Genomic DNA, 24,738 nt, shown 5'->3' with positions numbered 1-24,738 from the left:
TAGCTTCTGCCAGGACGTCCTCTGTCCAAACCACATCTCTGGTGGTACTGAAAGACAGTGACCTTCCTGCAGATGGCTGACAGCCAGGTGGGGGCTGTAAATCCTTCCAGCCTGCAGGGTGACCCCATCAGGGTAGAGGAGACAGTGCAGGAAGCTTAGAGAGATGGGAACAGAGGAACCAGGAGAAGTAGTTGGGGACAGAGTCACCCAGATTCTAAATCAACCAGAACAAGGAGAGGAGAGAGAGAGAAGGGAAGAAGGAACAGGGAAAGGAAGGAAGTGGAAGGGAGGGGGGTGGGGAGGGGAAAGGGAGGGAAAACAGGCTCCCCCAACACACAATGGCTTCTCCTCTAGGGTGATGGATGTAGTTATGTTTTATTGAACATTGCCAATTCACAAAGCTTAGTGCTTTATGTGTTTTTTCATTTAATCCTCACAATTTTCCAAGCCTGTATTATCACCCCCAGTTTGCATGAGACCAAAGAGGCTAAGCTTTTTCTCCAAGTCCACATATCAGAGCTGGCATTAGAACCAGGTGCCCTGCAAAGCCCATGTTCTAAATACTACATGGCACCCTTCCCCGCTCCCAAGCAGACATGAAAAGGGCATCACCATGGGCACTTCCTCCTTGGTTGGTCGGGTTTCCAGGAGGATTGGTCCACCCTGGTATCAGCCAAGGCTTTATGGCTGTAGAACTCCAGGAGAGAGTCAGCCCTTGGGTAAATTCTGCCCCCAGGCCCTCTGCACTCAGCCTGGGAAACACACAGTTTAGACAATCAGACAAGCGACACTGAATTTCACAATACTCCCGATCACACTTGTTTGGCTGGCTAGCTTTGAGGAAAATATCTGTGGTTAGCTTTTGCAATCTGCTTGGCTATCAAGTTTGGGATATTTATATTTATAAACTGGCTTTAGCATAGCCCAGTCTTTAAAGAATTCCTCTGAGCTGAGTTTAAGGAAGTCCCTTGAGCCAAGAATGAAAGAATTTCCCCCTCATTTGTCAGCAAATGTATTTTGTAAGGGTGGGTAGAGACTTCCAAACTTTTTGTTTTGTTTCATTTTTTTTTGAGGCAGGGAGTCCGTTAGAATTCTAGGCCCTTCTCTCAATAGAGTTACCACAGCATCTCCTTTATTCAAATCCAAAGGGTCTGGAGCTGACACCTGGATTCGGACACAAAAATAAATGATGATGCTGCCCTGCTCCCTCCCCCAGCCTCATGCTCCACTCCAGGGAAGCGTGTCCTCAGAGACCTTTGCCCATGTTCCCTTCCACCTCACTGCAACCTGGTTCCACCTTCTCTCCTCCTATGAGCTAATCCAAATGGAGAGGTTGGTACCCTGACACTGCTGACTTGCATCGTGACTGGGGATATGGCCTTCCCCAAAATCATGCATTCTCAACAGGGGCAATGTTACAGAGAATAAAGACTGGTTGGGGAGGACCACTAACAATCTCAGAAATCCCAGTGGTTTTTGACTCTCCAAAGGACCAGCGTACATGACAGATATACAGTACATTTGTGTAAGGAAGAAGGCAAATGTTCTTTATTTGCAGGTGACATAATCTTGTATGTAGAAAATCCTAAAGAATCTATAGTGTATCTATGGTATTAAAATTTCATTGCAGGGAGTCATGACTAGGAAAAAATGTCTAAAAAGTCTACTTATGGGGGCAATAATGGAATAAAAGGTTTGAGAAACAGTATTCTAAAAGAAAAAATTAGAATTAAGGTAAGTTTACATGCTGGGAATGGAAGGATGGGGTGTGAGCTTTCTGGGGCCTGAATTTTGCGTCTTATGAAACCAGCAGACCAGGAGGACACAGGAAGGAGAGAACAGAAAATTGGTTCCCCCAACACACAGCAATACACCCGGCAGTGTGCGCCTCAGATGGCTCCAGTCTAGACACAGGTTCCCTGTGGGGAAAATCCCAACTCTGCCACATACAAGCTTAATGACCTTGAGCAAGGTACTCAATCTTCCATCCTATGTTCATCTGTAATGTGAGGGTGAGGGTGTAATGGCACAGGGTTGTTGGGGAGACTAAATGAGGTTACTTGTGCTAAACAAGAAGACACCTAGTGTCTAGTGCCTAATTCTCTTTTAGTCTTGTCAGTTGGGAGCATTAGTCACCTGGCTGCCCTAGACTCTAGGGCTCTCACTCCTGGACTTTTGCCCCTTCCCCATTCTGTGAGTTCAGGCAGAACCCCTGCTGGGTGCTTCTAGTAGAGGATGCTAGAGGGGGTCACTGCCCTTGGGGTGCCAAGTTAGGGGATCTTCCTCAGAAGCTCCTCCCCATCTATCTACAGTTTCATGGACTTTTCAGTTGCTAAAGTGACAAATACCTGTGGCCCCCAAAGTGACTCTAACTCCATTCCTAATTAAATTCCTAACTTCATTCCTAACCTTAATCACCAAATATGACCTTAAATTTGATATAACCTCAAATCCTAACTTTAGGCCTCACCCCAACTCCTAACCCACCCCATCCTTACCCCAATTCTAACCTGGGCTTTCACCTTTGCTCTAACCCTCATTCATAAAAACCTCATTATAATTCCAACAGTAACCCAGGGCTTTCCAAAATTAAGTCACTCACTCCCACAGTCACAAGTTTTCCTATACCTTTGTTCTTTCTGAGCTTGTAGCTACTTAATATTTGTCTTTAAGTTAGACTTTTAAAGAACCCCACTGTAGAGGCATTCTGAGCAAGTATATCCCAGAAACTATTAATATTTTAAAAATGTTTCTCCACGCACTATCTACCTAATAGTATCTCCCATACCACCAGAAGTATGAGTGGCACTCTATCTCCCAGGCACCACTAATTCCCACCCACGAGAGCGGCGGCCTCCACATCAGGCCAGATGGGGCTGTGCGCCCTCTGCTGGCGGAGTCTGGGAACAGCTCTAGCTCAGTTCTGCTTCCCTCTGGGCGGAATGTACTCTTTGACTTGACATTTGATATTACTAGCTGTGGGGTTCCTTTAATTGTGAGTGAAGAAAGGTGATAAAGGATCCCCTTACTCTAGGCATAGGGGTTGTGGCAGAGACAAGTCTGAAGTCAGAGGAGAAGACAGGAGCAGGGCAGGGGCTGGGCCTGCTGGGAGGTTTAGGGTGCAGGATAAACTCTGAGGTATGAAGTATTGTCAAGGTTGGGACAAGGGCTCAGAGTGAGTCTAGGGTAAGAACAGGAATGGGAGTAAGGCAGACCAGTGCTGGATGAGGGGAGGGTGCAGGGCAGGAGTACAGCACAGCCAGGCACCAGGTAGCAGATAGGTGTTATGCAGGTTGGAGACCAAGGTTGGGATTAAAGCAGATTTTTAAGTGAACTTCCTGGGGTGGGAGTGAGCCCTTGGGCCTCAGGAGGAGGCACTAGAGCAGGGCTGAGCTGTCACAGGAAATCTGCTTTTAGCTGTATTCTCCCATCTGGGTGTAGTGGGGAAACAGGGCCAGCTACTTTTTAGCCACTCCGAGGTGGACTCCCCTGCTCTCCTTCCTGGCTCGCTCAGACCCAGGGTCTGACAGATAACTGTTCTGTCCCAGATATTGTTCTTCATTCCCCTGAAGACAAGCCCATGGACTTTCATTGCTAAGCTCTAATATCTTTATTTTTCTATAACTTATAAAGCAATAACACTGTCATCTGTCTGTAAAATAAGATCTTACATTTGTGTGGTTCTTCACATATTAAAGTGCTATTTTCACAAGCATTTTCTCACTGATTCACATAATATCCTATGAGGTAAAAATGACACCCACCTCGGTTTACAGTCAGAGCCTGAGCCTGATGTACCAGACCAGTCCTAGGCTAGTGAGGATTGAAACTCAGTGTCCTAACCTCTAGCCCAGCAGACTCGTGGGTAGCTGACATGGATAAATGTAACACAGAATTCAAAGATGAGGCACAGGTGACATATTTGGACTTGCTTTTAGAGATTAAACTTCAGGACTGGAATCTGGGCACCTGAGACAAGAAGATGGGGTTAAGGGTGGTGACAGTGACCAAATCTTGTTACCTGGCTGCTCACCCCGGCCAAGAGAAGGCTACCACCTACACTGCCTGTGCCACAGGAATCCCTGCAGGTACTAATGTGAATTTCATCTGTGACATACAAGACAACAACACACTGGTCACACATTACTAAGATCCTGGGCCTCCCCTACCTGCCAAGGGTTTTACCACCTGCGGCTCTGGGGACACAGACAAGGGACAAGATTACCCAGCAGGGATCAGAGGTGAAGTTCCAACAGACCTTGGTATCTGGCTCCTGACCTCCTCTAGGGGTAATCCTTGAAGCTGGCGCTTCATTCCCTCCTCATGGCTCTCCCCTTTGGAGATAATCCTGGACAGGCCCACCCTCATTTTCCCACATGGAACAGGGGGTTCACATCCATGAGGCCTTCAGCAGTGAGCAACAAGGGGCTTTCTGATCTGCAAAGTCCTGAAAGGTCCCCACAAAGAACAGCTCTCCAAGGCCTGGAAGTACCCCCTCACCAGGCAGGAGGCTGCTCAGTGGCTCCAGGGTGGGCAGCATCAGGCTTTGAAGATTCACGTCTTTATTAAAGGCTGTGAAAGTGAAGAGAGGGCAGAACAGACTTTGTTATAAAAGCTGTGATGAACTACATCTGAAGGTAAAAGGCATTGTGAGGCTAGGCTTGAGCTAGGATTGTTGAGCACCTCTTAATCTAAGGCCAGGCTTGCAGCTGCCAAGACAATGGCCATCATAGCCAGGCCAGGGCCCCAGACCCTCTTCCCCTCTCCGCATCAGCCTGTTACTGCCAAGCTTCAGAGGCAGCACCTGCTTTAAATTGGAATCCTATTTTAAATGCATCCAAGTTCACTGTTAGAGCCAGCGCCCTTGCTGTGGTAGCAAGATTCTATGTCATTCCTTAGTGGGTTTTCAGGGCACCCAATGGATGGAGGTTGAGGTGTGGGCACACAGACTTCACCCTTGTAAAAGCTGAGCCCATAGAGGCTGGGGGTCTGGGTTGCATCCCAATATCAACAACCAAGGAACAGGGATGGGAAGGGGGAGGGAACAGTGGTTCTGCCAGTCAGAAGGGACAGGTCTGACCTGCTAGTGCTCTGCTGCTGACCGCTGGTATGACCACAGGTTGGGGAACTTAGCTTAGGGCTGGGGGCTAGGGTTCAAGAATGAAACCATGCCCTTCCAGGTGTGGCTCAGCGGTTGAGCATTGACCTAGGATCCAGGCGATTGGGGTTCGATTCCTGGTCAGGGCATATGCCTGGGTTGCAGGCTCAATCCCCAGTCAGGGGCGTGCAGGAGGCAGCCGATCAATGACTCATCATTGATGTTTCTATCTCTCTATCTCTCTCTCCCTCTCTCCCTCCTTTCCTCTCTCTGAAATCAATAAAGATATGTTAAAAAAAAAAAATTAAACCATTTGTCCACTGCCTCAGTGGCCTGTTGTCCATTCTTAAAACCCCAGAATGGCAGAGTTGAATAGGACTCTGGGATCATCCTGGCCAACCAGCCATTTTTCACAGGTGGGGGACAAGGGAGCCCAGGAAGGGGCCTTTTCTTAGGTCACATTGATGCACAGTTGGGGTCAGGCCAGGACTTTCTCTGCTGCTGCACACTGCCTCTCCTTCGAGGAGCAGTCTACACAGCAATGGTTCTGGAACTCAGTGGGCATCAGCAACACCTGGACAACCTGTTAAACTAAGCAGCGAGCTGGGTCCCACCCTAGATTCCAGGCCAATTCCAGAGGTCTGGGGAGGAGGCTATCGGGGGAAACCAAGGTGTGGGTCCCTGGGCCACACAGACAGCCGCACTGAGTTAGAGGACATTTCTTGGCAGGGCTGAGGCAGGCAGGCAGACATAGCCAAGGGCCATGCTGAGAGGGGTTAGTGGCCTGAGGACCAAAGAGCAAAGCCTTGACTAAGGGGAGGTGTTCCTGTGGCCAAGAGGAAGGAAGCAAATGTGGGGGGAAATGAGGATAGGCATGGCACAGCAGCTTGTCTGCAGATATGAGGGAAGTGAACAGGGAGCTGGCCTCCAGGCAGGCAGAGGCTGGGAGAACCCAAGCTAATGAGGGGCAGTTAGTTTGAAGGGCACTTTGGGTACCTGTGGGGCCACTGATATTGCAGGTGGTATCCATGGGAGCTGCTAGCAGGTCCCCTGGGCAGTGGCCGGGGATAAGGAAGGAGCTGCAATACACCCATGGAAGTGGCAGGCCGGGTGGCTGGGGCACGGTGGGGGCAACTTAGAGAGCCCAGAGGCCAGGCCTTCTTCACCAAGGATCTCCTGTTCTGGCTCCCGGAAGGGAGGCGCCGAGGGCCTAGTGAGCTAACTCAATGGTGCACCAGGGATCTGGTGGCTCCAGGGGGTGGATGCTTGGCCTTGGAACCTTCTCTGTGGGATTTTTAGACAAGGAATATTTGATCCCACAGAACGAGAACTAATTCTGGACCAAATGTCAGCTGAGTATTGGGGACCAGGATCTGGGAATGCTGTGATGGGCAGGGCCTAGCTGAGGGACACCATCCCTCTCTGTCCCCAGAGATTCCAAGCCAGTCATCCCCTCATCTCAGCTCTGCTGGGAGGCCCTTTGGGCCAAGCTGTGGCTAACAAGAGGGGTAGAGATGCCTTCTGCCACTGCCAAAGCTGGTCTCTCCGACAGGCTTTTGAAGTAGGTGCTCATAGCTTGCAAGTTGAGAGCAGGCTGTGCAGGGGGCGATGAGGTGGCCTGCAGATAGCGGCTGTACTTCTTTAAGCCCCCCTGTGGGTCTCGGCGGTGTGCCGTCAGCAGCTCCACGAAGCTCACATTGTGGAGGGCCAGGAGGCGGGCCTCGGCCCGGGACAGGACAGCTGCTTGCACCAGGGGCTGCAGGGACCCGAAGCACTGCAAGCTGCTGAAGGAGTAGAAGTGCTGGGTCAGCTGGGGGCCTGGGGAGACCTCGAGGAGGCGGCACAGGTCACGCATGGTCAGCACAGTGGCCAGGGCACTGTGTTCGCTCATGTTTCTTGCCAGATAGGTCTTAGCCAGACTCTTGAGTTTGAAGCTGCTGGCCTGGGGCACACGCTCCTGGATGAGGGGTAGGGTGGCCAGAAAGCCGGAGATGGCCTCCCGGAACTCCCATAGCCTGTTCATGTCTTCCAGGGCCTGGAAGAAATTGGGGAGGTTGGGCCCCCACAGCTTATAGCAGGCCAGGGTGGGACGGCACATGGAGCTCAGAAAGCGGAGGAAGTGCTGTAGCCCCACCTCCAGGGAGACCGCCTTGGAGTAGGTGCTGAAGGACTCGGGCTGGATGAGCACCCGGAACTTGCTCTCCCGGTTCACTGCTGCCAGCTGCCTAATCTTCTGGGCTGGGCAGGAGAGAAGGGCAGGGTGAGGCCTCAGGGACATGGGAGGCACTGGGCGGGATTGGGGGACCTCCAGGGCTGCTGACCCACTATCCAGAGACCCCACCTTGGGGACTGCTGTCAGGAACCAAACGTCAGCCTTCATCTGCTGCCCTCAACCACCCCTTGCTCACTGGCTGGGAGTCTAGCTTCCCCCTCCCCTGCCACCTGCCTCCAAGTTCACCAAATCCTTTAGATCCAGGTCCCTCCTGTCTCTCTTCTGTCAGCCTCACCCACCTACCCTCCAGACCCCTCACAGTTTCTACCTAGCCCTCCACTTCCTACCCTTGGCCTCCAGTCATCAGTCACTTAGCTAAGGCTCCCAGCCAGCTGGAGCCCTGGGAGAGACAGCACACCTGTGCAATCTACTGCACTAAGAGTGGCCCAGAGCCTCCTGTGAGGCCTGTGGCTTCCCTGTCCTTCAGGAACACCTGCTGCTTCTGGCTGGCTGGGCTAGCCCCAGGCTGAGTCTATGCCACAAGGCAGGGCCCTAGCAAACACTATGGGAGTTGAGCGACTTCTGGGAGAGGGGTCTTATCTCTCTGTGACCTCAGCTCTGTTGGCTTCCGTGTGCAGCCCCCTGTGGAATAGGTCTTGTACCCAGAAATGTGCAATCACACAGCCCAGTGCCTGGCTTGAGTTGCTGTTCTCATAGCAGTGATTTCCTGGTTTCTGTTTAGAGGTGTCTTCCCAGGGTTCTCCATGTAAGAGAAGCACTCCTCAGAGTGTTCCTCCATGCTCATGGAGGCACTTGCCTCATGCTTTCAGGCACTGGTCAAGGCAGTTGTCCTTATTCAAACAACCAAGTGGCACACCTGGGAGTCTCAGGGGAGATGCAATGCGCGCTTCCTCTCCCCTCTCTGGCTCCGGTCACTGGCCAGAGCTCAGGGCTCTCCTGGACCTTGCACATGGCTCTGCCTGTACTTATCTTGGGGACTTAGAGACTAAGTTAGAAAGGAGTGGGGATGGTCATCAGAGAACCCACTTTCATTGTCAAGCTTGAGGTCAAAGAAAACCAGGGGCCTGACTTCTGATTGGAGGTCTGTGAGGCTCTCATCCAGGCTCTCAAACCTGAGGGAGTTAGGGCCCTCCAGCTGAAGGTCACTGGACTCGCTGCTGCTGTCATCCAGCTCTCGGGACTGCAACACAGAAAAACCAACAGGTCAAGGGTCCGGAGGGAGAGAGGGAGCATATTGGTTGTGCGAGGATGTGCTAGTAAGCAGGTGTGTGTAGTCCTGTGTGTGGGAATATGAACAAGTTGGTATAGACTGGGCATCTGCATGCACACGGCCAAGGGGATGTTATTGGGGAAGGGAAGGTGTGTGTCTAGGTTAGCGCTCGTGCATGGGAATGTGTGTGCCTGATAGGACAGGGACACACGTGCATTTGCCCGGCCGTGTTTCAGCCAGTGCACATGCATTAGTGAGGAGGACTGAGGATGAAATCATATGGGCAAGTGTGTGCACCTGGTTGTGCACAGGAGGTGTGAATTTGTGAACCTGTGTTGAGACAAATGTGTGTGAAATTGTGAACATATGAGTGAGTGTGCGCAGGGGTGAGTAGTGCTGGGTGTGGAGGCTTGAGGGAGGGGCCAGTGCTATGGTGGGGAGGGCTGGAGGTGCCTGCTCCTCACTTGATCTCTGAGCACACTCAAGAAACATGAACTGGGAACAGGAGGAAAGAGCCTCATCTTGAACCCCAGATATTAGCAACCAGGAGCCAGCTGCTTAGGGAGCCTGAGGCTCCTCTGGGCTGAGCACAAGGCAAGAACAGTTTGGAAGGTCTCTGATGTGGGGGAAGGACTCCAGCTCCCAAGGGGCTGGGGCTACAGAGGAAGAGGCAGCCTCTCATATTATAGAGTTTAATAGTTCATTATCTGCACAGCTGCCAAACCCAGATGTTGTCTTTGGTGGCCTGCTCAAAATGTCCTGTGAATGCCACCTGTGGACATTAGCCAGAGACCGGGAGGGACATGGCAAGAGTCCCAGGGCTGGCTGGGGGAACTGCTGGGACACAGTTCAGAGCAGGGCTCGGTCTTACCACCTATGGACTGCCTCTGGCTGGTTGATGGAGTTGGCCTCACTTTGGGATCATTTGAGGCCTCCATGAACCCTAGCTTCTGATTAATGTCCCTGGCCTAGGAGATAATTAGCTAATTCTCCTAGGCCCTTCTACTCTCCAGGTGAAACATTTAATGAACAAAAATTCAACCAAGAGCTAAGTCATTACTAACCACAGCTAACATGTGCTGGACATTCCTTGGAGTGGCTGCTTTTTACTTTGTTTTTTCAGGCCCTACCCCAGGCTCATCAACTTCCTCCCAGTCATTGATAGAAACATTCACTAGAAATCCATCCAAAGCTGGTTTTATCAGAGAAGCCTGATTTCTGGGACTTTAGACAGAAGGCCCTAATAAGAGACTTTGTCAAATGCCTTGCGTATCAGTATCCTTGAATCGGCCATGCATCCAAGGTTAATTTTGCAAAACTGGCTCTGACTCTGTCTCAGGGTCCTGGCTTCCTTCCCTCCCTTGTAAGGAGTCTTCTACAGCATCTTCCTTGAAGTTGATAACTGGTGCACCAGAGACTCCACCTTCTGCCCCCATGGGGGAACCCAGTACCTTTCTCTTCAGCCTTCCAGAGTCTGTTCATTCACAAGGCAGCGGCGCTCTCTCACTTGGGCTGGTGGAGATCTGGACTCCCCTTGCTATGTCCTCGCCTGGGCCTCAGCTCTCTCTCACCAGTGGCTGAAGATTCATTCCCTTGGCTGAATCCTCCCTGCCACCCACTGATATAGTACACTGGGCTTTCTATTCTTCCTTCTTCTTTTTGGTCCAAACGTAAGTGCAAAAGCCTTTGCAGTGGCCCTGAGGGCTTTCCCCGTCTCCTCCCTTCAGGCCTTAGAGCCAGAATCTTCTTTCAGGATATTCTCTTCCAAGTTAAGCACCCTGGAGAGCGGCACAACTGTATCTTTGGGCCAACTCCCCCACCTTTATAGGGGGGTCATTTATGATGGCCATCAGAACTTCCTTTTTAGAGCCTGCCATTGTCCTGAGGTCATTTTCTTTTATAGTCATGGAAACGTTCTCTGTCCTATTTACTGAAGACCCTGAACACTCCCTTAATGAAAGGGCACCACTTCCTTTCTGCTGAGCTTGTCAGTGGCGGGAAGCTGGATCTCCCAGCCCAGATTCCTCTTGCTTCCAGATTCCTCGGGGACTTCCATAAAGTATGGCTTCTCTGTGGGGCGGGTATTCACGGGAACACCTTCCACTGAACTCTAGCCATCTGTAAACAATTCCCCACCCTGGGAAGTACTGGCACATTTAGAAAAGACTTTTCTAAAGGACAAGCAGCACGTAGAGGCCCTGGCGCAAAACACCTTTCTGCCCCCCCCCCCCGCCCCGCCCAACTCACTAGGAAAACCCTCATGTTCCACCCCTCACACCTCGACTTACTCCATTATCAGGATGGTTGAGTAGAAGGTGCAATAGAGAAAGGGACAGTGAGAGAAAACAGAACCAAAGAAGCCAGGGAAGGGCCTTGCCTTGGAAAAAGCTGAAGTTTGCTTGGCTGGGAAAGGGATGGGGTTGGAAATGAAGTGGGGACAGATGAGAGTCCCTGTGTGAGGACTGGAAAGTGAGCCATAGGGAAACGCTTTGAGGACCTAGGGAATGCGAAGGTGATGGTAGCTCAAAGTGGAAGAGGAATTTTAAAAGTGCTACTGTGTGTTATGAGTTAGATCCCTTTGAAAGATGCAAGTAAATATTGGAATTTATTTTTTTATTATACTTGACTAGTGGACTGTGTTTCTTTGATGTGTTTCTCAGACTGAGCCACAAGGGATCCAGGATTTTATTCAGGATACACATGCAGTCTGGTTCATGCGTTATAGTTCACTTATTTTCATCACAGGTCAACTTAGCAGGTCAACTACACTCCAACTCAACCCAGCAAGTCTAATGGTTATACCAAAGTTTGCTCATAGGAAGCAGCTGGGTTGACTTTTTAATCACCTTCCAGAGGTCTAGGTGGTTTATCTGGGAAGATCCAGTTCTCTTCTCCCCTCCTGGGTAATATCCCAGGAGGTATGTGTCACCTCCATTAAAGGCTGATACATACACATCTTAGCAGCACTCCTCTTAACATGGCTGTGCAACGGAATGCCCCAGTTCTTTCAGGGCTCTCTCTTCTGGCTATGTATTAGCAGCTAAAAAACTCTTGATGCCCTGCCTCCACCCCAGACCAATTTGGTTAGGGTCTCTGTGGATGGGACCTAGGAAGCTGTCATTTGCAAAATCACAAGTGATCAGTGTCAGGCAGGTTTGAGGACTGTCCTAATTACTGATTTAGTCCATGTTTCGTCATCAACCAGTCAGATAGAAGCAAAACCTTTTGCGATTCAGCATCTAGTCACCAGAAGATATCTACCTAGTTAGTACCTGATATTACTGCTTACTAAGAGTCCCCAACTCCTAAGGGACTTTCTCAGCATCCAAGCTTAAGCAACAGCTGGGATCAGTTTGACAAGACACATGCATTGCTAGTTTTTGCTGATACAAAACCCCAGCTCTTTCTTGCAAAATCTGGAAAGCCCCAGAGATACCTCACCTGTATTTGGGAACAGGCCCATCTCGTTAGCTTGCCTGTGGCCTCCTTGCCCACTGCCCCAGCTCCTCTACAGGCTGCTGTTGCCCCTCAGGGGACATGGCTCCTGTCTTCCCAGTGGGACACCTACTTTTCTGACACACTCACCAGCATCACTGTTCCTCCCCTGGAGCAGCTGCTCCCCACAGGCCTCCCTTCCACTGCCACATCTGACACAGCCCCTCGGCTAGGCTCCCTCCTACTTCCACTTGGTCTTCCCAATGCCAGGCCCTGGGGTCAATCATCTGTCACAAGAGTGGTGAGAACACCTATTTTTTTCTGCCTTGGGTCCTAACACAGGGGCCATGGCAGAGGTACTGCTGACCCCAGGTGTCTACCACCAGGCCTAGGTCTTGCCCCTCCACTCAACTACAACTATGGCCCCACTGCCTCATCCGACAGGGGTGAAGTCTCTTTCACAGTGCCCCTCCCACTCACGCAGTCTCTCCTCGGCCAAGCAGGCTTGCACCAGAGCCTCCAGACACGTGTACATTGCAGCAATTGACACGCCTACAGCCCGAATGGGGGGCGGAGGTGTTTACATGCCGTTGCACTTCGAAAATGTGGCATGCTAGCAGGCTGGTATTCTACAACTGCCACTGGAACGTTGGAGAAAGGCCGCGGAGAGGGAAGGACATGGGAATGCAGGAGCCCAGAGCACCCAGGGAATGTCACCCTGCCCCCTCCCTCTAAGCTGTTTCGAATACTCTAGGAGCACCAGGGGTCTGGAAGGGGCATGAAAGGTGGGTAAGAATTGCACCAGAGGGGCCTAATTTGTTTTCTTTTACATTTTTGTCAAAAAGTTTGGGACTCCTGTAATGGTTAATTTAAAAACTGTGTCTGAAGAATACCTACACAAAAGCAGTGGTCCTCTGGCTCTCTCCACGTCTCCAAAGCTAGTCTCAAAGGTGAGAAGCTAATTCTTCATCACCTGCAATGTGCTTCTCCCTCCTTCCTTGATCAACCTTAGGCACCACCTAGCTCCCTGCTGATGGCTGAGGATTAGCCTGACACCCCCACCACCCAAATATAGCTGGTGTCAGTTCCTCTGCTTGACTCTCAGGAAATCTGGTGAGACCAGTGGCATCCAATCCCTTTCTGTGTCTTTCCTTCTTAGGCTTCCACCTCCACCCAGGCTCAATTTTGTTTTAAATTTATCAAGGTTATGAGATGGAAAAAAGTGCCCAGATTTCAGAACGTGGAAAGACAAGACTCAAAAATGGATTGGCTGTGAGGAATAGAAAGGGGAGGTCCTGGGCAGCTCCAAGGTCTCAGCTTGTGTAACTGGGCAGATGGTGCAATTCACCAAGCAGAGCAAGAGACGAGTTTGAGGTCTTTATGAGATATCCGAGTGCAGCTGTGGGAGGGCCTCTGGCTGTACTGGTCTGGTATCAACCCCTGAGCTGTAAGTGAAGACACAGGCCTGGCTGAGATTATGGGAGAATATACAGACCAAAAGAGAAGAGGGCTCAGAACCAAAGCTAGAACATTTAAAGGAACAGAGGCCTTGAAGGAGAGGAATGGCAGCCAGGCTGCAGGAGGGAGCCCTCCTGAACCAAGGGGAATTAGTCTCTCAGGAGGATCCAATGCTGGTCAAGAGTAACGACTAAAGGTGAACATTGGACTTGGAGGCAGGGAGGTTTCTCTGGTGCTGGTGGGAAGGCTCCACTGGTACAACGAGGGAGAGCATGGAAGGGAGGTGAGCAAGGAGTTCCCAGGGGCTGGAAACACAGGCGGTAAGGAAAGAGAGGTTCTGAGATGGGAAATATTCCTTCAGCATGCTTAGTTACAGCACAGAAGGAAGTGGAAGTGTTTGAAGATGCATATGACAACAGGGAGATGGGGTAGGCTCTCAAGGAGGCAGGGGTGCTGGGCCAGGAAAGAGGAGTCCCATAGGGAGGTCGATGTCCCTCCACCCTAACAGGACAGGGAGAATGTGATGGGGCCGAGTCAATGTGACTGGATATTGGATAGCAAGATGTCCACGGCTCCCTTGGCACCTGAGAGTTCCTGTTGTCTTCCAGGGCAGAGGGTACAGTCACCTGCAGGAGCTCAGGCTGGGGTGCAGTGAGCTGCGGTGGAAGGCAGGAGAGTGCCTTAGACTATTACTTGTGGTTTTCCTCCTGTTGATTTTCTCCAACAGGATTTGGCTCCAGGTGGCAATGCAGAGGCAAGCTACTGAATCTCTCCAGAGTTGTTTTTGGAGGGCAGGCCTAACTGGAGGCCAGGAGGAGCTGGGTGGGAGAGAGTGGAGGTCCTGGAAATTACTGATGGGACAGGTGGCTGTGGTCAGTCTTGAGTGGGTCAGTTTAGAGATGGGCAGTTCAGTGATGGTGAAGTTCCAGGGGTGGCCTTGCAGTGAAGACCCCTGAGAGGTCAAGGAGCCGAGGCGGGGTGGAGGAGGCTGTAGTCTCCAGGAAGAAGGGAGAAGAATCTTAGGAAGCAGGTGCCAGAGTCTTCCCTATGTGGGGGAAGGGGGGTTCACCTCAAGACCTGGAACCTCAAAAGCACAGGTGGTCTTATCAGATGGTGGGACTGAAACAGCCCAGGAGGCACAGAGGGCCTTGACCCCACCTCCTATCTCTGACACTCATAGAGTATGGCAGAAAGAGGGACAGAGTAACCCGACAGGAAACCAAATTTCAGTGCAGGGAGGTGACAAAAGCCATCTGTAGAGAAGAGCTAAGTCCAGCAGGGAATCTGTTGGTCATGAGGAAGGGTTTGCAAGGGTGATCTTTCAACAAACATTTATTGAGCAGCCACATCGGCCAGGTCCTATGATCGACACAGTCCCTGCCCTCAGGGGCTTAGTTCCTGGCAGAAGCCCAGTGGATAGGCATGGGGTAGGGGGATGGGGCAGTGGGAGGTACAAAGGTCAAGAGAAGCTTCCTTTTCTTGAGCAGAGGCCCAGGCATGTGAGGAGTGGTGGGCTGAATCTGTCATGCCCTCTCGGCTAAAGAGGACTAGAGTCTCTGTGCCCAGAGTCCATGCAGCCATTCCTTCCTTGGTTCACTCCTTGACCAAGATGTATGAATGCCTACTGTGTGTAGGGCCTTTAGGTGTGTGGGCTAGGCTGGGCAGCAGGATGGAGCAGGATGTGGGTGCTGGCCACAAGGTTACAAGAGGATGGTGACCAGCAGCTGTAGAGGGAGGCACTTGGGGCTCTCAGAGGTTTGTCTGAGGGGCACCCAGGCTGGTATGGGGCCTCTCTGAGGAGGGGAGTGGTAGCGATGCATTTGGAGGGACCTGGATTTGGGGATTCTCCACAGGGGTCCTGTCAGAATCCTGGGGGGAGAGTCCTGCCCTGAGAGTCTGGGGTGACTGGCCCCCTGCCCTGCCCTCCTTGAGAGAGGCATCAAGCTGAGGAGCCACAGAGGAGAGAGGAAGAGCAAAGAAATTGTTGAGCCACTGAGCTACCTGGGGGGACCCCCGGAGGGAGTGGCCAAGAGACCGCCCTGCCCTTTGAGCTGGTCGGGGTTGGCTGGTCGCCTTTTGGAGGGAAGCAAGACCCTCCTGGGGGGTGGCAGGATGGTTGGGAGGACCTGTAATGGCAAGGGTGGTGGTTTGAACCATGGGGGAAGGACAAGTCCATGTGGGGGTACAATACGCTTTGAATGGCAAGTGGATGTGGCGAAGGCGGGTGGCTCTTTGTATTCTGCGAGGCAGGCAGCTGATCCCACGGTGGATGGCAGTGTGCTCCTGGTACTCGGCAGGCTGGCTGGGAGACTTTGCATCAGGGATGACAGCTTGCTTGGTGGGATTGTAGGGAGGCCAAGCCAGGCAGTGGGATATGCCTCGGGATAGACGGGACAGACGAGAGGCCCGGCAGGTCTGGGATGTTCCTAGTGCTCTCAGCAGGGGGTGGGCTGGTCTGCAGTACGTTGCAACGGTCTCCATGGGCTCCAAGCACTTTCCAATACAGAACCTCAGATTGAGGGCTGGAAGGGACTTAGAGGCCACCCAGTCCAACCTTTCACTCTGCTTAGATCCTCTTTTCCCCTGGACAGGTGACTGCCCAGCCCCATTGAAAAACCTCAGGGGCAGAAGGCTCACAACCCACAAGTCACTGTTTCATTATAGATGGCTTTAAAGAAGTTCTTTCTTACCTAAAGTGAAACTTGCTTGTTTGGCCCCTATGTAGTGCTGCCCCGTGCTCTTACAACCCCTCAAATTCACCCTCACTGGTGTCTACACTCCTTGTTGAGGAGGGGACAGAAATACATAAGGAAGCTCCCAACAAAGGCAATGGCTAGTCCAGAAAAGAGACAGCTCTGGAAGGAAGCACTCTATCAGCAGTTCAGAAGAGAACATATGGTTACTGAAGGCCCCTCATTTGGATGGAGGGCTGGGGTGGTCCAGGCCCACAGCTGGCATTTGGAGACTGTCCTCAGGACAGCTCAGGACTTACTGCCTTGCTGGAAAATGCCCCAGGGACAAGGTAGATCTGAGAGTCACCTGCTGGAGCTGTGTCCCCTGGGACCTGGAATGGGGGAGGCAGGAACCCCGGGCCAAACTTCTGGGCCACTCACCGAGTTTTCGGCATCTGAGTCCTCTGAGCTGCTGATCACCACAATGGGCTCCTCTGAAATGAGGCAGGGGAGGCAGCATTAGGCCCTGCTGGGAATGCCTACTCCTTTCCCTCAGCCCCCAGTTCTCCCACGGGAACCCTTGCAGGCCAGTGGACTGGGTGAGTGATGTGTGGCCTGCAAGAGGGGATGTCAACATTCACTGTGTGTGCTTGTGTGGATCTGTTTATTCACAGTGGCTTTCCAAGACTGCCTGTTGGGCCCTATCTGTGAGTACCTAATCCAGCTGCTGGCCCTGACAGCAGAATTTGCTCCTTGTGGAGGCTTGACAAGCACCAACTGGTTTGGAACCTTTTGCAATCCTAAAGAAGCCCATTGCTGTATTCCAATTCTCAGACCCATAAGTTGAGATGTTCAGTGAAAAGATACCCTATATCTAGTTAAAACCTTTTGATTTACCAATAGTATTTGTGAGCAAGGAATATTAGTTAGGGCTGGGTGTGTGAGCAGAGTCAGGGCTCAGACTGGGACCTAGAATGAGAACAAAGCTGGACTGTCTTGAACATTCCAGAATTCTATGAGTCAACCTCAAGTCTTGCCCAAGGACTCTCTATCTGGCAGTGACCATAAAAGATATCTAGGCCAAATGAAGGCCCTCAGGCGGTAGGCTTTGCAGAAAAATTTGGGAACTGATGGGTGTGGACTTGGTTTAAGTCCTCTCTGGGAACATACTAGACACCCACCAAACAAACATTTCATGGGGAGACCCACACTGTGCAGAGGCATGGTGCTGGTTCTGCAAGAGTGTGTTGGGTGAAGGAGATAAGGAACTGTGGGTTTCAGTCCCTCGTGCTCCCCACACTGGAATCCTAGCAAAGCATATGGTAAAATAAATGGCATGCACTCTCACCTCCCAGGCAAACTGTGGGCTCTACTTGCCCTGTTTGGTGGCAGTTGAGGGCAGGACACAGGGAATGCTGTTGGCTTTGGGCTCCCTGGGTGGGAGGATCAGGTTACAGAATAGGGCCCCACCGAGGCCCTGGAGGACAGCATGCAGGCCTCAGCCTCTGCTGCCCCTTACCTCCCTACCTGCCTCCCCAGAGTCGCCAGTCTCCTGGTTGCTGTTGAGCAGTAATTCCTCATTTCCTATGGTGTGGCTCTTGGGGCTGTGGGACTCCTCCAGGGGTGGTAGTGAGACTGCCTTGGAGGTGCTGGGCCTAGGCTGCTCAGAGGAACTCAGGGACAACCTGGCCTCCTTCTCTTCCTCAGACTCCATCTTGATAACCTTCCTGGGGCACTCGGTCTGGCAGGACTTCCTCTTCTGTGGCATGGCTGTGTTGGAGACCTCCTGTGCAACGGGGAGTCATAGTGCCAGGTCAGGAGCCTCCAGAGACCCAGACCTGGGTGGCAGGGGACTGTGGCCATCCCCTCTGCTCTCTACCAGGCAGAGCCTGCCTCTCTCCACACAGAAAGTCCTCCCAGGTTGCCATGCATACTGGCCCTGCCTGCTAACCGCGAGCCTCGGCCTGCCCTGGGAGTGACTCATGTGCTCAGTGTGGAGGGGAATTCCTGACAGGGCAGCCAAGGGCAAGGAAGGGCATAGAGCAGGTGCTGACTAAGGTCTTGATTCTGACTCTGCTCCAATTCTTGCTGCTTGCTGGGATCTGGGCTCTCAGGAGGGATGGTGGACTGTCAAGAACTTACCTCTCTGCAGGAGGGGTCTTTGATGGAGTAGGCGTACATGGGCACAGGGTGTGTCCCAGGCACCGACTGTACCATGGCCACAGGCTGAGCCTCAGCCAGCCCCAGGGCCTGCGCCTGAGCTATCTGTGCCCCCGCTGGCTGCAAAGTCAGAAAAGGAGAATCAGAAATGACTCGCAGCAGGACAAGGGCTGGGAACCCAGGCCTGGGGTCAGCCCAATCCCCAAGGCCTCACCCAGCCACAGGTACAGGCTGCCCAGTCCAAAACCCAGAGACCCTAGGGAACAGGAGTCTTCCCACGCCCTCCATGGCTTCACCTTGTGACCCTGAGGTGCTGGCATCCAGGAATCACTGCCCAACAACTCCTCAAGGCTTGTTCCACATCTAGCCTACACAGCTCTAGGGACAAAGTGCTCGCTGCTGCAGGAAGCAGCTCCTCTACAGCAGCCAAGTTGTAATAGGAAGGAAACCCTTCCACTGAGCTGAAACTGGCCTCCCTGTGGCCTTCACTCTGCCCGAGGAGCCCCAACTCTGCCTGGATCAGAACAGCCATCAAGCACCTTAGACAGAGCACTTAAAACTATGGGGCCTCAGTCCCTCTCAGTAAATGGGAATGATTGTGCTTTCTACCTCACAGGGTAATGTGGATGAAGTAAGTTACTAAGTAAAACGCTAGGAAGAGTACCTGGCACTTAGTACCTGATGGTGATGACTGTGTTTTTATTACTACTGTGTGCCAGGTTCAGTGCTGAGTGTACCCATCCCAAAATGGAGTAGAGCTTCTCAAAAAGTCAGACATAGAATTTTCATGATTCAACACTTCTACTCCAAAGTATGTATCCAAAGGAACGGAAAACAGATGTTCAAATAAAAACTTGCATATAAATGTTCACAGCAGCACTATTCACAATGGCCAAAAAATGTCTATCAACAAAATGTAGCACACCCATACAGTAGAATACTATTCAGCCATAAAAAGGAATAACATTCTGATTCATACACATGAATGAACCCTGAACACATTACGCTGAGTGAAATGAAGCCAGCCACAAAAGGATACATATTGTATGTTTCCATTTATGTGAAATGTCCAGAATAGCTAAATGCACAGAGGCAGAAAACAGCTTGGTGGTTGCCAGGAGGTGGGGGCGGGCACGATGGGGAGTGACTGCTTCATGGCTTCCAGGTTTCCTTTTTGGGGTAATGGAGATATTCTGGAACTAGACAGGGCATGTACCTGGGTTGCAGGTCAATCCCCAGCCCCAGTCAGGCAGGAGCGGGAGGCAACCAATTGATGTGTCTCTCTCATATCCATGTTTCTCTCTCTCTTTCTCTCTCCTCCTCCTCCTCCTCCTCCTCCTTCCCCCCCTGCCTCCCTCCCCCCACTCTCTATAAAACTCAATGGAGCCCTAGCTAATCTGGCTCAGTGGTTAGATCGTCGGCCTGTGGACTGAAAGGTCCCAAGGTAGATTTCGGCCAAGGGCACGTCCCTCAGTTGCATGCAGGAAGCAACCAATCGATGTGTCTCTCTCACATCAACATCTGTCTGTCTCTCCCTTCTACTCTCTCTGAAAAGCAATGGAAAAATATCTTTGGGTGAGGATTAAAAATTAAAAATTTAAAAATGAAATAAATAAAAAATAAAAATCAATGGACAAAATATCCTTGGGTAAGGATTAACAACAACAAAAAGATTGTGAGTGTGCTAAATGTCACTGAATTTTACACTTTAAAATGGTAAAAATAGTTTTCTTATGTGAATTTTACCACAATAAAAAGAAATTATAGTTTTAAAAAAAGAGGTAGGTACCATCCTATGATTATCACCAATCTACAGAGAAGGAAACTGAAGCACAAGAGAGGGGAAGTTATTTCCTAAGGTCACATACCTAAGGGCCTGGACTAGGGTTTGAACTCAGTGTTCTGAAATGAAAGTTCCCTTCCGGTGCCTGCACAGCTTGCTTTTCTTCAGTCACTGTCTCCTTCACGTCCCTCCCTCTATCCTTCCCTATTGTGTGAAAATGAACAGACTGTTGAAAATGAGTAATGTGGGAAGCGCTGCTTTTAAAGGAAAGGTCCACACTTCTGTCCCTAATCTGACCACTTGGTGCCTCAAATTCTGTGTGAGCTCAGCGGATGATAATCGCTCAGGAGCCTGCAGTCTGTCCAGTGAAGGAAAGGCATTCCAACACAGCCGAGGGGCCCTTCATCAAGTAGAGCTGCACTGGAAAAGCCAGGTGACAGACTGTGAGATTACAAGGCCAGGGATACACTTTCCTAATTGGGACAAGCTCTGCCCCTTCTGTGTAGGGAAAGACATGGTCAGGTCCACTCTCAGAGGGGGACACCAGAGATGACCTGGCCAAGCCTGGGCTGGGAGAGGCAGAGAAGGCCCAGTACATGGGGCCGTGTGCCGGGTATGGGACTGTAGCCAGGCAGGGTTCTTTTTGGTATTAGTGCTCGGATGTGGGCTGTGGTCTCCTCCACAGTCTGCTATAATGGACTGACTTCCTTTTTTCCCTCATTCCTGCATTTCTTTTGCTCAACATCTTTACAAAAAGGGAATCAGAGAATGAAGCCTGTAGGGGAGAAGGGGAGAAAACAGACAATCTCTGACTCCAGAAAAGTGCAGTCTCCAGTGAGTGCTCTACGCCAGTGTTTTTCAAACTACATACACTGTGACCCATTAGTAGATCATGAAAGCAATTGAGCGGGTCATGACCCACATTTTTTATATTACAATAGAATAGGAAATAGAGCAATCCTGTGTATTAAGTGTAATTTGTTTTGCAAAGCTTCTGTTTTAGCTAGACGTATGTGTGTATGTCTATAAAGTGTAAGCTAGATGTAAAATATATTTTTTACACTGAGTGACGGTCAAAAAAGTTTAAACCATCTATTATAAAAATATTTTTAAAAAAGTACCCCTGGCCTATGTGGCTCAGTTAGTTGAGCACTGTCCTGTGCACCAAAAGGTTGCCAGTTCGATTCCCAGTTGGGGCCCATGCCCGGGTTGAGGGCTCAATCGCTGGTCAGGGTGCGTGCAGGAGGCAATTGATCAATGTTTCTCTCTCCCATTGATATTTCTCTCTCTCTCTCTCTCTCTCTCTCCCCCTCTCTCCCTTCCTCTTTCTCTAAAAAAAAATCAATGAGGACATTAAAAAATATATATGGGTGAGAATGTGGAAAAATTGGAACCCCTGTGTACTTTTGGTAGAAATGTAGAATGAATGGTTAAGCCACTATGGAAAATTGCAGGGCAGTTCCTCAACAAGTTAAAAATAGAATTACCATATAATCAATCTAGCAATTCCACTTATAGGTAAATTTTATGTTATGTGTATTTTGTTACCATTAAAAAATTTGTTTTTAAGTTGAAAAGATCCTGCTCTATCCTTTCATGTCTGGCTCTACAGGCTGCTAGTATGTAAAAGACCTTTCCCTGTGGACCATGAACTCCCCAAAGGCAGGCCTTGGTTCCTCTTTGCTTCTGTTCTACCCTCCCTGACACCCATCCACAATGTTAATGAAGCAGGGGACACATGAAGGCTCAGTAAAGGAAAAAAATTATCATGATGACTGATTTATAGTTGTTTTATAGCTTTAAAATTTTTTATTTTTTTTCATTAAAGTATTGTAACATCATTGCAAAAAGAGCCTATGAGAAACAAAGGAGGGAAATGCCCGAGTCACCCCCCCCCCCAACAGTCCTAGTTAAGCCTGTGGGCACGTTCTGTCATCTCTGCCTAGGCTGTACTGAAAGCTAACCAACAGTTTCAAGAGGGATGAGTGCTGGCACCAGAGGCTAAGGCAGGGACGTGGATCCAGGAGTTGCCTTCCTCTTGGCTGATGGACCTGACTCTCCTGGGACAGCCAGACCTGCTTGCTTTACTCGAGGGGCCTCACCTGTCTTTTGCACTCACAGTGTTACTTCCTTTCCCCCAGGCCCATCCTCCTGCCCACCCCCTCCTCCAGCCTATTACTTAAAGGCCACAAGAGGCTCTCCAAAAAGAGCATTCTTCTGCTGCTCCAAGTTCAAACTACTTAGTAGTGGGTAGTGAGAAGTCACCTGAAGAAAAAGACACAGCAAAATGCCTAGGCCTTACACGACAGTATGGGCTCTCTTGCCGTTTGTTCATCAACCAGCAACTGGCACCTGGAAGACAGCTGAGATCTGTGGACTCTGGGCACTTTCTGCTATTATTCAGTGATTTCTTTGGGGACATTATTCTAGCACTGTATGTAATACAAAACAACCTAAATACGCATTGATTGAGACTTAGCTAAATAAAGCATGCTATATTCAATGGACCACTACACAGATACAAAAAGGCACCAGGAAGGAATACTTCATTGGCTGAAAAAGCCTGGGGCACAATACTATATAAACATGGTGCTATGCTACCTATGTGGGGAAAAAAAAAAAAAAAAAGCAACCTATAATTGTATTTACTTATAACTGCATAAAGGAATTCTGGAAGGATATGTAATGTTAATAAAGATAGTTATATGAGCATATGGGGGGGGGAGTGAGACATTTCTCTCTACATTTTTATTTCTGACCATATGATTATATTCCTATCCAAAAAATTACAATGTCATTTTTTTACTTTTGAAGCTATGTATATGGGGATCCAATAACCAAGGCAGGAGCTGGCTTCTAGTCCCACCCCAGCTCACCATGTAGACTCAGATTAAGCCACACCCTCTCTCTGGACCTTAGCTTTATCTTCTGTAAAAGAGGGGGTTAGACTTCATGTTCTCTCCTAGCTCTAAAATGCTCAGATCTAAAAGTCCTGCCTCCTCCAGGAATCCTTTTCTGATTGCTTCAGCCTTCAGCAATCTCCCTCTCCTATGGGCCATGCCATAGCAAAGCTAGGAAGGCTTGCCACCTTGACTACTCCCCACCAGAAGACCTGCTTTCCATGGATGACTGATCAGATCCCGGACAGGCAGGCACATGCAAACCTGAATGAACAGGGTGGGAAAGAGACCAGATACCTGGTCCTGGAAGGAACTGAGGAAGCTGGTCCTAGTGGAGAGTGCCATGCATGCAAGCATCCAAGAGGGCAAGTCAAAGGGGTGCCATTACATTTCTACCCAGGGAAACACTTTAAGTCAGAGCAGTCCAGAGACGGGAGTGACAGCCTTCAAGAATGAGCGAGCTTCCTGTCCTTGAAAGTGTATGCATGAAAGCTGAACGGTGCAGGTCAGGGGCACTGCAGAGGGAATGCCAACATTAGGGGGGGTATGGGCACCTTCCAACCCTGAGAAACTATGGTTCTTGGATATATGCTAACCCTGAAATCACACTGATAGAACCTAGGCTGCTGGGAAAGGAGGGAAGAGAGGGAAAAGTCCACACATTGACCCCAGGAAAAGGCTCAAATATCTGGGGTGGTGTGCAGGGAAGGGAGAGGTCATCAGGGGCGCCTATCAGTGACTACCTCCTCTCCCCACCTAGGTTTAAGTGCTCCTGAATCCATCAAGAACTCATATCCCATCAAGAGCTACTGTGGCATTTAGGAACCCAGAGAAAGCCACCCCCATCATTCCTCTCTCCCACTGAAAGCTCCAGTTCAGCTCCATTTTTCAGGCGCTCTCCCTACTCTATTACCTGCAGACACAGGGACAGTAAGACTCAGTTTCCTTTCTGACACAGGGGAACTCTCAACCTGCCTGACCTGCTGGACTGTACCCCTGTCAGCCCTCAAAACCATCTCACCAGGTCAATATCAGAAGGCTCCCTGGGAGTGCTGGTAGCCTCAGGGCTGGCTCTCCTGGGTGGAGCTGCATCTGCAGAATACAGAGAAGGTCATAAGCAGGTCAGAGACAACCCTGGTGAGAGATATCCTGACTTGGGACAATGACAGAGGGAAAGAGGGAATGTGCTTATTGCTTTTCTTGAAGATCTACTCTCCAGGGCCTCTCACAACACTGCAGCAGCTTCGTGGAGGGATTAACAGTTGGAAGGAAAGCTCACTGACCACAGTGGGAATGAATCCAGCCAGAAGGGAGAAAGGGGTGGCAGTAGTGGGCACTTGCCTTTGGCTCCAAACAACAAGTGCACCTCTCTCCAACTCTGAGCCAACACCAAAGCAAAGTGTGAATGATGCTAAAGGTGTGCTACTGCTCACTGACTTCTCTGCATACAGGGAGAGCTCCATGATACTCTTCTGATCTGCGGCCTGGTTTTTATTAAATTTAATATAAATCTCTCATCCTTTAGAATATAATATGTAACTCCTTTGTCACTGCCCAGTTACAGCCCCCAGGGCAAGCTGTTTAAAAGTCTGTGGGATCATTTCCTGTATATGGGTTAACATTCACTGCCTAGGCTGAGAAGGCACAAGTCCATGCCCACTCTAGGACTTTACTTTTATGAGCCCATGTCCATCAGCTCCAAGGCCAGAAGGGAGTGAGCCCTCTATCACTGGAACCTCCCCTGGGGCCTTCGGATTCTTAGCCTCCCTCCACTTTTTCACACAAGCTG

General features: G+C 50.4%; 1 protein-coding gene across 9 annotated transcripts in view; it reads right to left on the bottom strand.

Annotated features, from left to right (window-relative positions):
* Positions 1-318: 318 nt before the first annotated feature.
* PML (PML nuclear body scaffold) overlaps positions 319-24,738 on the bottom strand; it is a 45,406-nt gene continuing 20,986 nt past the window's right edge. Inside the window, exons 4-10 of one of the 9 annotated variants that reach the window (XR_013998883.1) lie at positions 23,971-24,041; positions 18,249-18,386; positions 17,634-17,892; positions 16,548-16,600; positions 8,358-8,511; positions 6,095-7,336; positions 319-4,572 (exon numbers count right to left, since the gene is read on the bottom strand). Coding sequence is in view for 8 of the 9 variants with exons in the window: in XM_081138444.1 (XP_080994570.1) it covers positions 6,558-7,336; positions 8,358-8,511; positions 16,548-16,600; positions 17,634-17,892; positions 18,249-18,386; positions 23,971-24,041 (1,454 nt within the window). In the remaining variant the exon portion in view is untranslated. Of the gene's footprint in view, positions 4,573-5,335; positions 7,337-8,357; positions 8,512-16,547; positions 16,601-17,625; positions 17,893-18,248; positions 18,387-21,869; positions 23,465-23,970; positions 24,042-24,738 lie in introns of those variants that run through there. The other 8 variants (XM_081138444.1, XM_081138445.1, XM_081138449.1 and 5 more) reach the window with 8 other exon arrangements.

This window comes from Miniopterus schreibersii, assembly GCF_964146895.1.
Source record: "Miniopterus schreibersii genome assembly, chromosome: 1".
In the NCBI taxonomy this organism is placed as follows: Eukaryota; Metazoa; Chordata; class Mammalia; order Chiroptera; family Miniopteridae; genus Miniopterus; species Miniopterus schreibersii.
This window is presented reverse-complemented; position numbering and strand designations above follow the sequence as displayed.